This window comes from Prinia subflava, chromosome 8, assembly GCF_021018805.1.
Source record: "Prinia subflava isolate CZ2003 ecotype Zambia chromosome 8, Cam_Psub_1.2, whole genome shotgun sequence".
Taxonomy (NCBI): domain Eukaryota; kingdom Metazoa; phylum Chordata; class Aves; order Passeriformes; family Cisticolidae; genus Prinia; species Prinia subflava.
Window position 1 is genome coordinate 31,493,137 of NC_086254.1, and position 13,343 is coordinate 31,506,479.

The window sequence follows — 13,343 nt, forward strand, 5'->3', positions numbered from 1 at the left end:
CACCACGGGCAGCTGCAGCACATAACTTTGTTTTATCCTTTTGAGTGAACAGCATAAAACCTGGGGCTGTTCCTGGTTATTTTTCCCCCGTAAAACCAGGAGGAAGGAGGGGGCAGTGCCACTTCCCCTCAGGAATGGCTGCACCTCAGCTCTGCAGAGCACAGAGCACCAGACACCTGAGCCAGCACACAGGTAATACTGACACTTTTATTATCGTTTAAAGCTAGAGTGGCCCTGTAAATGTTGAGTTTCACTACTGGACCCTTCGGCAGTGGCTATAAAGGTCAGATCTGTGTCGCCAGGACAGGCAGAGGTGCTGCTGTGGTCACTGCAGTCACACCTGGCCTGGAGCTCTGGGCATGGACACAGCACGCGATGGCTGCAGACAGGCTCCAGCAGCTGCACACGAGCTCTGCATTACAGGCACAGCAGTGCCATAGAGGCTGGCTGGGGATGTTTTGAGGTCTCTTCTTGTGGTTATGGGCAGTTTGTCCTCTCGCCTCTGCCAGCCTGTCCGCACCGACGCGCTTCTTAAGGGCTTCATGGTGAAGGTTGGTGGGTGCTTGGGCTTGGTTAGGGGTGGGGTTTATTTCCAGTATTTTTTTTTTCTTTTTTTTAGTTCTCCACTTGAACACACTTCAGCAGAGAAACTGGAAAAGCTGCCTGAAAGTAGGCCATAGCAGTGCCGTTTCCATAGAAACCAGTTCACAGCGTGCTGTGAGATTCACAAGCACTGGAGGTGCTTTCGCCCGCCGGGACGTGCTACAGCCGGTTGTCCCCGTTGACCCGGGTCCTCCGCAGCACCCTGCAAGGGGACACACAGGGGACACAGCTCAGCCTGGCCCTGGCACCACAAGGACAACGCTCTGCTGGTCTCCAGTTGTCCACCAGAGGAAAGCCACATCCCCCACACCTGGGGATAATGGCACCAGCTGTGCAGTCCCACCCTACTCCCCCAGCAGTGACTCCCACAGTGACACCGTGCAGCTCCAATTTACGGTTTCCACGCAGCAAACCAAGGCTGCAGCTCCACTTTGGGTAAGGGGGAGGCTGCATTCATCTGCCTCCAGCCAGACTAAATGCAGGGGTGGGGGGATTGTGCTGCAGGGGAAGAGCTGAGTTAGCCCTGGCCTCACCTTCGCTCCCGGCTCTCGAAGTGGTCAGCGAGCTGCTCCGGGGACACACGGAAATCCTCGAAAGGCTGCTGGTACCGCAGCTCGAAGGAGCCCTCTCTGCCTCTGCTTGCCAGCAGCTGGCTGGAGCCATCCCCTGCTCGTTCCCGTAGGGATGAGGCATTGAAGAGGTTTATTTCACCATTTTCCTGCTTGGATGAGTAAAAATTGCTGTAGTTAAAGGCTTGTGATTTCAAAGCGTATATCCTGTATTAAGGGCAATTGTGGTGCAGGGCCCTGGCTGCCCTGCAGGGTGTCCAGGGCTCATGGGGGCTTGGACTTTGCAATGTGCAGCTGCTCTAACAGCCATCCTTGGCTCCCACCAGCACCATTTTAAATGAAGAAATAAAAGAACCATCTGTCTCAGAAGGAGCCCTGCCCTCCGTTTATGCCAACAGGGACAGCCCCAGGCCAGCCAGTTCCCTGATCTGAGCTGCAGTGTCCCTGGAGCACAGACAGGCACTGGGACAAATCCACCTCCTCCAGCTTTTGCTGAAGGGATTGCCAGGCAAGTCAAACACTGTGCAGGCAGGACCCTGCCTGGAACACCCAGACTGCTGCAGGAGGCAAACCCAGTGCTTGCTCTCCTGCTGGGCGTTACCATGGAGCAGCACTGGGAATTCAGCCATCCACAGGCACTCAGGCCAGGCACCACTGAGCCTCACTGCCCCAGCTGGAGCAGGAGAGTGGGCAGGGCCAGGCTGGGCTCACTGGCTCTGCTCCTCAGCCCTGCAGCACCATCACCTTCCTGTGTGTGCAGCCAGTCTCACCTTGCAAGGGAAAATGTCTATCTTGACAAGCAGAGAAGCCAGCTCCAGGTTCTCGCTGTAGTTGTTCTTCAGGGGAACAGCTCGGAAACCTACGGCAAAGACAGCCCTGGTGTCACTCGCTGCACAGGAGGGGAGGGGGCAGTGCCCTGGCACACAACTCAAGGGGGTCCTTCTCCCACAAGGCTCTTTTTCTCTTCTGCCAAGAGCAGCTCAGGCTGCCCCATCCCTGGAAGTGTCCAAGGCCAGGTTGGATGGGGTTCAGAGCAACCTGGGATAGTGGAAAGTGTCTCTGCCCATGGTAGTGGGGCTGAAACAAGATGGCCTTTAGGGTCCCTTCTAATCCAAACCAGTCTATGATTCTGTGATTCTCCAAATTCCCAAATTTCTCTCAAAGTGGCAGATGGCCCTAAGGGCTGTTAGCAAATGGCTCTGCCTTCTTTTGACTGGTTGGGGATGTGACCTGTCATGGGGACAGGAGGGACTGAGGCAGCCTGGGGCCCACCATGGCCCCCCATGAAGCTCAGCATCTCACTGGCTAACAGTGTGAACTGGTGAGGGCCACCATGACCGCCCTCCCTGCTGTCCCAAGTGCTTCACCTGTCTTCAAGCCTTTCACCAGGAAGGTGGCCTGAGCCAGGAAGTTCTCGTCGCTGAACATGTCCTCCTCGTACACCACGAAGCGGAGGAAGGCAAAGTCAGGGTTGCTGACCTGAAAGTGGAACTGCTTCGGGGTCCAGAGAGGGTTCAGGCCGTTGTCAGCTGCCCACAAAACACATCTGTCAGTGGGCAGCCCCACTGAGTCCTCCCACTGCCCCCATGGCTGATGCTGGGCTCGGGGGCAGCATGAGGGCAGCTCCCAGCTCAGTGCCAGGCCTTGCTGCAGAGCCCATGGCTCACACCAGGATCAGGAGTGCTGGTGCATCCCTCTCCCTTCCCTTCATCACTCCACTCACCCACGATCTCTGTTTTCTGCTTGGCGTTGTCATACTCAGCACCAGACACCTCCACCTCCACGAAAGGACAAACGATTCCCCTTCCATTTTTGGGAAGGTGCCGGGCCCCCAGGACCTGAGCAGAGAGCAGGAGAGACTTGGTAAGAGAAAGAAACAAAGGGGAAAAAATGTGTTTGCATCCCAAGACATTTTCTTCCCAAATAAATCATCCTGGCTCTGCAAATTGGAGAGAGAAGCAGCAGTGACAGCCAGCCCAGCCTGGCATCTCGGAGAGAAACAGCTCCCACCCCTGGAAGCTGCTATAGTGTTCTTGATCCCCCGTTTGACTTGTAAGCCATTAAAAAAAGCAGCTGAACTGCTCCAGGTTCCTGCCTGCTGCTGGCACAGCCAGGCCTGGGCCACAGCATCCCTCCCCCAGCTTGCCAAGCTGGACCCCAGCCCAGCCCAGCACTGTTCCCTGCCGGGAGCACTATCCTGGACCCTCATCTTCGCTGAAACTTCTCAGCCCTCCTGCCTTGGTGCCAGGAGGAAAAGGAGCTGCTCCCCACCACTGCTCTGCCTCGTGTCTGCAGCACAGTCTGTGCTCCACTCAAATGCCAACCTGCTTCCTCGCAGGAGAAGCAATCCCAGCTCCCTCTTGCCCGTGGCCATATGTCGCTCCAGCGTGCTGTCGGCACGCTGCTGCTGCAGGGGAAGGACCTGCTGCCAACGCTGCATCATGTGCTTTGAGTCATGCTGGGCTCGAGATGGCTTCTCCATCCATGAAAGCTGGCTTTGGTGGGGGCAGCAGGCAGTTTTGCCAGAAAACAAGAGGCTGAGCCTGTCTCTTAAAGGCGACAGTGACTGCCACAATGACTCTTGACACTTAGTGGTGGCAGCCGCATCCTGAGGTGCAGGAAGGGCTTGGAAAACAGATGGGGCAGGGAATTTTTAGGGAGACATGGGGTCAGTGGTGCAGAGGGTACTTGATGGGTGTCCTCATGGAGAAGGGCTGTGGCTTTTTTAGGTGGGATCACTCTGAAACGGAGGTGGCTGCAGAGGAAACCTGTGAGCACCAAAAGGCAGGATCTCCACTGCATCCTCCCCAAGGTCTACACGAGCTGAGGGGACTGGCAAAGGAGACTGTTGACACACAGTTCTGGTTCTGAGACCACAGGGAATGCCTGTACAGGCTACTGGACCCTGCTGGTCCAAAGATGAGAGCCAGCTGGTTTGGCACAGCCCTCCAAGAGCTTTGCCTGCCGAGCTGCCCCACGTCCCTGCAGAGCCACTGCTGTGCAGCTCTGAGAGCTGACACAGGAACCATCCAGCCAGTTCCACCATTAGGGAAGTAAAAAAACCTCATCAAGCATCCACAGCCCATCCTCTGGCATCCCCCACCCTTAGCTCCCCTCCTCTTATCATCACCAGCAGCACAACACAGAAATGGCCTGAAAAGTTTGATCTCGAGCATCTTCCCAAGAGGGGCCATGAGCAAGGGGAAATGGAAACGTGGAGCCTGGAGCAACTGAGTGACAAGGAGGGGACAAGGCACTGCCCTTGTGATGTTAGCCTGTGGATGCAGTCCTGGCCAGGCTCTGGGGACAGGGATGCCACCTCTGCGGCTCGTGGATGCCACCTGCTGGCACTGGGAGCCGGACAGGAGGAGTCCTGGGGGAGCATGCAGGGATGCTCCTGCTGCTGCTCTCCAGGCACCCTCAGCAGCACCCGTGGGTGCCCCTCCTCAGCGAGGGCTCTCCCAGTCTGTGCTGCAGGACAGGGGCTGAGGGGGGCTTGGTGAGGAGCAGCTGCAGGCAGAGCCAGGAGCCCAGAAAAACCATCCTCTCACCCAAATGTGGTACAACCACTGGGGTCTGAGCCTGCATTCCCCCACACCAGGGGGTGGTACTGACCTCAATGGAGATGGAGAGTGGTTCTGTGCCCCGCAAGGTGCTCTTGTCAAAGGGGTCAAAGATGTCGTCCCTCATGTTGGTTGGCTGCAGGACGTACCCACACTGGCCACTGGACATGAACAAGGCCTGGTTCATCTGCATGGGCTTGTCTGGAGAGCACAGGCAGGAGATACATGAGATGAAGGACTGCACTTTTCACTAGCTAGATCATCACCCCCATCATGGATGCTTCACAGGAAGCCCTTGGCAAGAGGACCTGGCTCACCCCTTGGCAATCCTGAGCAATGTGTCCCCACTGCAGCCTGTGCACGTGTCGGGGCCATGAGGTGACTCTCTCATGCACGACCTGCCCAGCTACCCAGTGCTCCATGGGTCACCTCCCTCTTTTCCTCCTGCTTTTGTCAGCTTTCCTTGTGCTGACTGTAGTGTTTGCCAAACCCCCTGTGAGATGCTTGAATTCACAGAAGGAATGAAAAAGCCGGCAGGAAGAAAGAGGCAGGTTGTTTGCTGGTGTGTCGGTGAGCTGAGCAGGCTCACAGCAGGGCTTGGCAAAGGCCAGGGAAGGGAAGGCTGGACTGCACTGCAGGAGCAGGAATGGGAACTGGGGAAAAGCAAGAAGAGCAGCCAGCTGGACTGAGACCATGCAACCAGCTGGTGTCCCAAGCCTGGGGCTGCACCATCCCCCTTGGCACCTTCCCTGCCTGCCCTGCTTGTCACCAGAGACCTGGGAGGACTCCCTGCCTCCTCTCCATTTCATCTTGTTCTCATGGCATAATCCCCAGCCTCAGCCCAGCTCCTTGCCTCAATCCAGCCCTCTGGAGTACATTACCCCGGGTCTCAGTGCCTGCAGAGCCCTTCCAAGACCCAGAGCCCCTCCCAGCCCCCATGTGCAGGAGCAGGGCTCAGCAGGTGGCTCGGAGGGGGCACAGGGCACCCCCAGCCCCCAGCCCACGCCCTCTGCCCTCACCTGGGGTCTGGAAGTTGAGTGCCACCAGCTGGCTGCCACAGATCCACATGGGCAGGGGGTCGTAGTTGGAGGAGTCGAGGCGCTGGCCCTTGGGGTAGATGCGGGACAGCTGCAGGCGGTTGTACTGCAGGAACTTCTTGCCCTTGATCTTGTTGACGTACTTTTCTGCCTTGGTCTCGGGAAAGGAGGACATGTCTCGGTAGCAGGCCCTCTCTGTGCCAATCTCTGGGAGGGGACAGCACGGTGTAAGCCAGCAGCACGCTCCCTTTGCTGACACTTAACCACCCCAGCTCCTTGTTAACGCCATCCTCTCACCCCTGGCACAGCCACCAGGGCTGTGCAGACCCTGCTGTGCCCCAGTGGGTGTTTGCCAGGTGCCCAACACCAATGATACAGCTCCCACTGACCAGGCATGATGCTCCCCAGCCCCACTCAGCAGCTGCTCTGGGTGCTGACAGACCCCAGCAACAGAGGGATAGGAGAGGGAACTTGTACCCTCTGGGGTTACCCAGAGCTCCAGGGTAAACTGGTGATTTGGGCACCTTGGACACCCAGCCTCTGCTGAGATCTAGCCAAAGCAGCCCCTTGGGGCACACCAGAGGGTCTGTAATGCCACAGTGACTGCCTGTGATGACCACCAGCTCAGCAGATGCTCACTCTCTTCATCAAAGGGCACAGGTCGGCAATAGACCACCAGTTCTGAAAGCTCCAGGGCAATCTTCTTTCTCCTCTCCATCATCTTCCCTTCGGAGAGCTGCCAAGAGAGGGTGAGAGAGGCGTCAGGTCAGGTAGGAGCAGTGGTGATGGATGACACAACTCATAAACTGACCCTCACTGCTTGGTGTGGCTCCTGCCCACACTGTGGGAACCACCAGCAGATCTGCCAGGTCTGCATGGGGGACATCACATTGGTAGGGCCTGGGTAGGTCCTACACCCTGGCACTGGTACCAGCACAGGGCATCTGTGGCCTTGCCACCCTCCACAGATGGAGATCCCCCACGTCCTGAGGCTGCAGCACCCACCCAGTTGTCCAATCTTCCCAAATATCCAGCCTGAACCTCTCAAGCCATGCGCCCACCACCCCTTGCCACACTGTCTGAGATTGCTCCGGCTTTACCATCTCCATAACTGTTCTGCCAGCCACCACCAGTGGCTGTCACCTCACTGTCCCCCACCTGCCTCCACCTGCTCCTCGGCTCCTGGAAAACCCAGCCCTCGGGCAGGAGATGCCTCCCCCGTGCCACGGGCCTCACCCTGGCATCAGCTGTCTGAGCTGCCTCCCGGATCTTCTTCACCCAGTCCAGCAGGTCCTCGTGCGTGTCGGCTGCCACGTCCAGGGACAGGCGTGGCACCGAGGCCATGCTGATGGAGAAGACGAAGAGGCGGTTGTTCTTCCCCTCGGGGCGGATGGCTGTGAGGGACAGCGAGCAGAGGGCAGGGTCACAGCACCTGCTGAGCCCAGCCCTGCACAGCGAGAAGGGAGAAGACAGGCACAGGGACTCGTGGCTGCCCTGGCACTCTACAGCTACAGGGAACTCCCATTTCTGGCCAACCGGAGGCAACAGGAGCCCAGGAAGCAGCAAGTGAGGGGCTGAGAGGCCTCACGGGACCTTTGCGATGCTCCCTCGCTGGCACTCACCGATCTGGCAGGAGGGCACGTCCAGGACGCCTCCGAGCAGGTCTCCCAAGGGGCTGTTCTCATCCAGCTGCTGCTGGGAAGGAAGCACAGCAGGATGGAGCAGAGCAGAAAACAAGTGGGCAAAGCAGCCAAGCTCGGGGGGCACAAACACTCCTCGCTGCGCTCATGGCCATACTCACCTCCCGCTCTGGCTCCAGGCTAGTGGGACTAGTGATTTCCTCTACATAGTTGGAAGGGAACCACAGCTGCTTTTTGCCACCATAATCTCCTCTCCACCTGCAAGGGAGGGAAGGGGCAATGTCAGCACCCACCAGGGGACCCCAGAATATTCTGAGCGGGTGTGAGGGGAACAGGCAGCTCTTCCACCATCTCCTTTTAGGGTTTGTGAGGTTTTGAACTGTGCGGCTCATGGGTAATCCCCAGACAGATCCATTCCTAGAATGGACACATCTTTGTGTGGATGATGACAGCAAGGTTTGACCATATCCCCTAGGGAAAAGGGAGGTTCAGGACCAACTCACCAGCCTCCTTCCTGTTTCTCCACATTCTGGATGATGGCATTTTTGGTGAAGGTGAGCTCGTCCTCCCTCTGTGCCTTGTAGTCAAACAGGGCTTTGACTGCACACTGCAATGAGAAGGGGTCCCATGAGGCTGGGCAGGGAATGGACACATGGACAATGAGCCCACAGGATGAGAGATCACCTCCCACCACAGATGTGTTTGCTGGGGGGCTGTGAGGCACATCATGAGCAGGCAGGCAGCATCCAGCCCTGCTGCCAGAGGCTGCCAGACCCTAGTGACACCCTGCAGAGCAAATCAAGGCTCCCATTTATGCCACAGCAGACATCACAAGTCTGGTATGGCCCTACACAGGCACTCTCCTCTGTCCCACTGATGGGCTTAGCTTGGCGAGCTCAGAACCAGAGGCAGCCCAGCCTGGGAACCTGGAGGTTCAACTTCCACTGTCTCTCTCTTCAAGATCTAGAAATGACCATGAGTAACTAATGGTCATTTCTAGATGAAATGACAAACTAATACAGCTCTTGGAAAAGAAAAAGACCCTTGCTAAACCCTCCAGCCCTGCAGTTTGTTTTGTGGCAAACAGTGAGAGTGTACCTTGAAGGTGGGCATGGGGTTGGCTTCCACATAGAACCCAGGGTGGCGTCCCTCGTACAGGGCTCCATAGTCCGGCTCCTGGGGAAGCAAAGGGACAAAGCAAAGTGTTTACAGCAGGACTGTAGGGGAAAAGGTTCCCTACCCTGGAGTAGGTGGGACAGTGCCCCAGGAAGCACTGAAAAATGATGCTGCACACAGCAAACAGCAGCCCAAGCATGGCTCAGAGGGGCAGCACCGAACTCCACTCAAGTGTCAGGAAGCCCCAAGAGGTGTGGGCTGTGAAGCACAGAGATGGTTCACACATCACCACCTCAGGACAGCAGCTCAAAAATGACCTGTCCATCACCCTTTGGCTCCTGCACTCACCGCTGTGCCAATCTTCTCCAGGGTCTCCTCATTGATGGGGTAGCGCAGCTTCATCTTGCGGTACAGCGGGTGCTTCTCGTAGTAGCTGATCAGGTCCACCAGGCTCTCAAACTCAGAGTTGCCCAGCAGCACAGTCTGGCCCTCCTGCTGCACCCGGCAGTGCTTGATCTTCCCTTCTGCCCTGGAGGGGGAAACACAGGGAGAAGCCACTTGGCACCCTGTTGCTGTTTGCCACGCTCAAATGACCACATGGAGACTGGAAATTGAGAGAGAAGACAGCAGGGCAGAAAGGTCTGCCCTTTGTTTATTATATCTTATTATATACTTCCAGAAAGGTGACCATGGATTGGAGGGTGGAATCCCACCCCTCATCCACAATTGGCCAAAATGACTGCCTTCTCTTCTCCTGTAGAAGAATGCAAAACAATGGCAGTATTTACAAAAAACAATCTCCTGTTTACATGAGCAGAGCGTGAGAAAGTGAGAACTTCTACTTCAATATGAACGCTCAGAAAACTAGGAAATCTCATGGTGACAACACTCGGCAAGAGAAGGTCTCAGCCAAAATAAAGACACCGAGGAAAAGATGCCCCTGGTGTGGTGGCTGAGCACAGCCACCTCCCATAGGAAGAAGGGAGGAAGAGCAGGACCTCAAGGACTTATTCAAGGGCCATCCCGGAGCAAGAGGAGTTCTGGGAGGGCTCATGTTGGGCTGAGGGCACCTCTCCTGCTCTCACACACTGCAGCATGCCTGCTCCTCCTCCAGCACCCACCACCCCTGCCGCAGGGACACACCTGAAGGAGATGGCGTAGGAGCTGGGCTCGCTCCTCTTGCGCACCAGGAAGGCTCCGTCGCGGGGCACCCGCATCAGCATGTGCTCGGCTTGGGCCCGCGTCAGGTTGGCGTGGTACCACCTGGCAGGAGAGACATCCCTGTGTCACACACCCAGCCCAGCCCACACCTCTGCCACAGCACGTGTCGCTCCCCCCAGCCCCTAAAAGGCTCCTTGAATCCTCCAGAGGAAGACAGGGACTGCAATGGGGCAGGCAGGATCAGAGCCCTTGGGTGAGGTGTGGCATGGGAGAGGGCATCCCAAGCAAAGCCAGCAGCTCTGTGCTCTGCACTGAGCCTCCAAGACACTGAGCTCCATGAACAACGAAGCTGGCTAGCATGGCTGCTGTGACAGAGCTCCATGGGGAGGAAGTGGGGACCAGAAAGCTCCAGCAAGGGAGGAATGGCTGAGGAGAGATCTGGGAGAACTTCCTACAGTGTCCCAGCTGCCCAGTGGACACACACACGCACTCACTCTTTGCTCTCGTGGGCATTGGTCTGTGGCACTGGCTCTGTCAGCCTCATCTCAAACTCATTGCACCTCAGTGGCACCTCCTGGTAGTGGGTGATGAGGTCGTAGAGGCTGTCGAACACCAGGTTGTCCGTCAGGAAGAACTTGGGGCTGCCAGCGTCCTGCCGCGAGTGGATCCGGCAGTGCTGCACCTTCCCATTGCGCCTGTGGAACAGGGAGGGGTGAGACAGGCCTGTCCATGGAGACTTTACACCTGCCTCAGGGCACAGCTCCAGCCTGACATGGCATTCCTGCCCCACAGGAGAGTGACTGCATCACGATCCCAAGAGGCTTGACCCTTCTGCACTGGGACAGGGAGCTGACATGATGCTGAGGCACAGAAAGGGGAGAAAATGCTCACAGACCACCCAGGAATGGAACCCCACCCCTTGATGAAGAAAGTCTCAAGAGGAAACAACCCCCAGAGTGACACAGAGCAGTGTACTGGCGGCAGGGCCCTCACCAGAAGGAGAGGGTGTAGTCTCCCACGAAGGTCTCGCTCTCCCTGACGAGGAAGGAGCCGTCGGGGGCCCCTGTCTCGATGCAGTACTCGGTCAGCAGCCGCTCCGCGATGTGCCGCCCGTCACGGCCCGCCCCCAGCTTCCCGTGGAACCACTTCTCCGTGGAGTGCAGCTCCGTGCTGTTGCTTGCCTGGCAGGGGGAAAGAGCCATCATCTAAGGAGGCCATGGTCATGGTGCTGGATTCTGCTTTGCTCAGGGGCCTTCCAGCTGGGAGCAGGGAGTTCCTGAAGCAGCTCCCATCCTCCCCACCACACGATCTCCCCCTGAGGTCAGCTGGAAACGGCAATGCTCAGCCCCCTGGGAAATCATGTTCCCTTTCCCTAGGGAACAACTCACAGGCACATAGGAGAGCCCTCACCTCCTTTTGCTCTTCCTCGTCCTCGTTTCCTTGGTCACTGGTTGTCTCCCCAGAGTAATAGATCTTGCTGCTGGTCAGCACAAAGTAATGTGGGTTCCACTCCTGCAAGGAAACAAACTCTGGCAAAGAGACCCCTGGGGAAGCACCAAACTGCCCACCATCCACCCACGGGATCATCTCTTCCTGATCAGCACAAGCAGCGAGGGACGATCAGGACAGACACCAACACTGATTCCAGTGAGTCACAGGAGCTCCCAAGACATCCCCCAGATCTGAGACATGGATTTATGAGTAGCAAAAACCCAGCATGTGACAAATCACACTGCAAACACTCCAACACCTAATAAAAGGCGATGACCAAATGAAGAGCAAATCAATGCAAAAAGAAAACAGTCTGCATGGACTCAGCACAGGGGCAATCTGAGGTGAAGATATCAGAGATGGTTATGTGGATTTACCATTGCACTTTATTGTTTAAAAAAAAAAACCTGTTTTATTTGCATGTGGCTTTCCCAGACAAACCCTCAGCAGAGTAAAGCTGCTGAAGGTGGTCTGTGAGTAAATGCACACCGTAATGAACACTTGGTGCTTTACACAGCTAAACCCTTGCTTAGGTGTGCCAGGTGTGCAGGCACTTGGCAGGAGGCAGGGCTGGAAGCGCAGCCATCTCCAGAAATTCCTGCAGCACAAATCACAGGCTGCAGTGCCTTGGCCCAGAGCTCCCTCTAGCTCAGCCTTCTGCCTCTAGCAAAGGCCCACAGGAGATTCCTAGGGAAGAGTACAGAGAGAGCCAGCATAAAACGCCCCCAGCCTTCAGGGACACCAGACAGACTGAGAGCCTTTTCAATCTTTTGCAGCACAGCCCTTCCTTCCAGTACACACAGGCCCTGACAGAGTCACCATGTCATTGATGGAGCCCTCAGAGCAAGGACTGGGTCACCATGGCTCAGACATACGTGATTGATGGGGTCTTCCAGGTAGAGGATCCCATTCTTGATGGAGTTGCTGATGTCATTCTCTGAGTACATCACGGACGTGGGCAGCTCCTCGTAAGCGCTGCCCTCCGCCAGCTTCTTGTGCTGTGGGATGAGAGAGAGGGTCAGGCACCTTGAGGGCAGCAGGCACCCAAAAAGCAGCACAGAATTCCTGGTGAACAGCCCTAAAAGCCCATGCCTGCTGCAGTGGGGTCCTCCAGATTAGAATAAACAAGACCCATGCCACAGAGATCATCAAATAGCATTGAAGTCCCACTCTTCCTTCCCAAAGGTGATTCCTGAAGCAGGAATACCAATGTCCCCCATGCTCTCAAAGAAAGGCAGCACCCAGCTGAGCTCATTTCCCAGCAGATTCCCTGGAGCAAGAGAGCTTTTTTGTGTCCAGCTGTTCTTAGCATCAGGTCTCCACTTCCACCCCTCCACTGCTAACCGCCCCCTTCCAAAGGCAGCTGCCTTCAGTCCCACAGCCTCACCCCATTCCCTCACTTAGGAGCCTTGCTGGGCAAGAAAATTCACCTTGATGAGAATCTTCCTCTTGAGCTGGTTTGGAGATGGAAGGCCATCAGCAGAAATATCTACTGGTTTGGTCAAGAGCATGTCCCCAAAGACCTTCTTGAAATTCTGAGCCATGTTCCTCTGCTGAGCAATGCTGCAGTGGTCCTCAATGGACAGAATGACGGGGAAACTAGGAGAAGGAGCAGAGCCATGAAAGCCAGCACTGGCTCTGGATGCAACCCAGGACTTCTGAGCTCTGTCTCAAAACCTGGCCTCTGTGCCCTGCAGGAGCAGCTCACATCAACAGCCATCTGTGCTGCCTAGAGCACCCAGTGCAGCCATCCTTCAGAGTGCACAGGGTGGAGAAGGACTGGCAAACTACTGAGGTTCACCCAAGGCCCTCCCTCCCACAACATTTTTCTGGGAAAAATCTCCCTTTGGCTGGGAGACATGACACGCTTTCTTCCCACCTCATCCAGGCCTTGCACTGCAGCTCTGGATAAAGTGAGCTTCACTCTGCTACAGCCTTGACTCCACCCTCTCTCTGCTCTGCTAGCTGAAGTCCTGCTGTACTCACTCAGAGGTGACAAAGGCGTGCTCCTTGATAGTGACCAAGACATCAGAGAACTTGATCTTGGTGGTTAAGGTGTGTCCGTGGTAGATGACCGGCATGCCATCGGGACCGTCCCAGCAATCCACTGAAAGAGACCCACAGAGAAACTCAGCCCAAAGGCTGGAATAGAGGCAAGACGTG

General features: G+C 56.4%; 1 protein-coding gene across 4 annotated transcripts in view; it reads right to left on the reverse strand.

Moving 5' to 3' along the window:
• Positions 1–567: 567 nt before the first annotated feature.
• The window catches only part of PLCG1 (phospholipase C gamma 1), a 41,561-nt gene continuing 28,785 nt past the window's right edge, over positions 568–13,343 (reverse strand). Inside the window, exons 12-32 of one of the 4 annotated variants that reach the window (XM_063404632.1) lie at positions 13,167–13,287; positions 12,611–12,779; positions 12,056–12,178; positions 11,100–11,201; positions 10,683–10,870; positions 10,184–10,384; positions 9,672–9,791; positions 8,877–9,057; positions 8,511–8,588; positions 7,916–8,019; positions 7,574–7,670; positions 7,395–7,467; positions 7,009–7,166; positions 6,412–6,508; positions 5,755–5,979; positions 4,788–4,936; positions 2,896–3,010; positions 2,540–2,701; positions 1,943–2,031; positions 1,137–1,324; positions 568–805 (exon numbers count right to left, since the gene is read on the reverse strand). In XM_063404632.1, coding sequence (XP_063260702.1) covers positions 763–805; positions 1,137–1,324; positions 1,943–2,031; positions 2,540–2,701; positions 2,896–3,010; positions 4,788–4,936; positions 5,755–5,979; positions 6,412–6,508; positions 7,009–7,166; positions 7,395–7,467; positions 7,574–7,670; positions 7,916–8,019; positions 8,511–8,588; positions 8,877–9,057; positions 9,672–9,791; positions 10,184–10,384; positions 10,683–10,870; positions 11,100–11,201; positions 12,056–12,178; positions 12,611–12,779; positions 13,167–13,287 — 2,783 coding nt within the window. In that variant the 3' untranslated portion in view covers positions 568–762. The remainder of the gene's footprint in view (positions 806–1,136; positions 1,325–1,942; positions 2,032–2,539; positions 2,702–2,895; positions 3,011–4,787; positions 4,937–5,754; positions 5,980–6,411; positions 6,509–7,008; positions 7,167–7,394; positions 7,468–7,573; positions 7,671–7,915; positions 8,020–8,510; positions 8,589–8,876; positions 9,058–9,671; positions 9,792–10,183; positions 10,385–10,682; positions 10,871–11,099; positions 11,202–12,055; positions 12,179–12,610; positions 12,780–13,166; positions 13,288–13,343) is intronic. The other 3 variants (XM_063404635.1, XM_063404633.1, XM_063404634.1) reach the window with 3 other exon arrangements.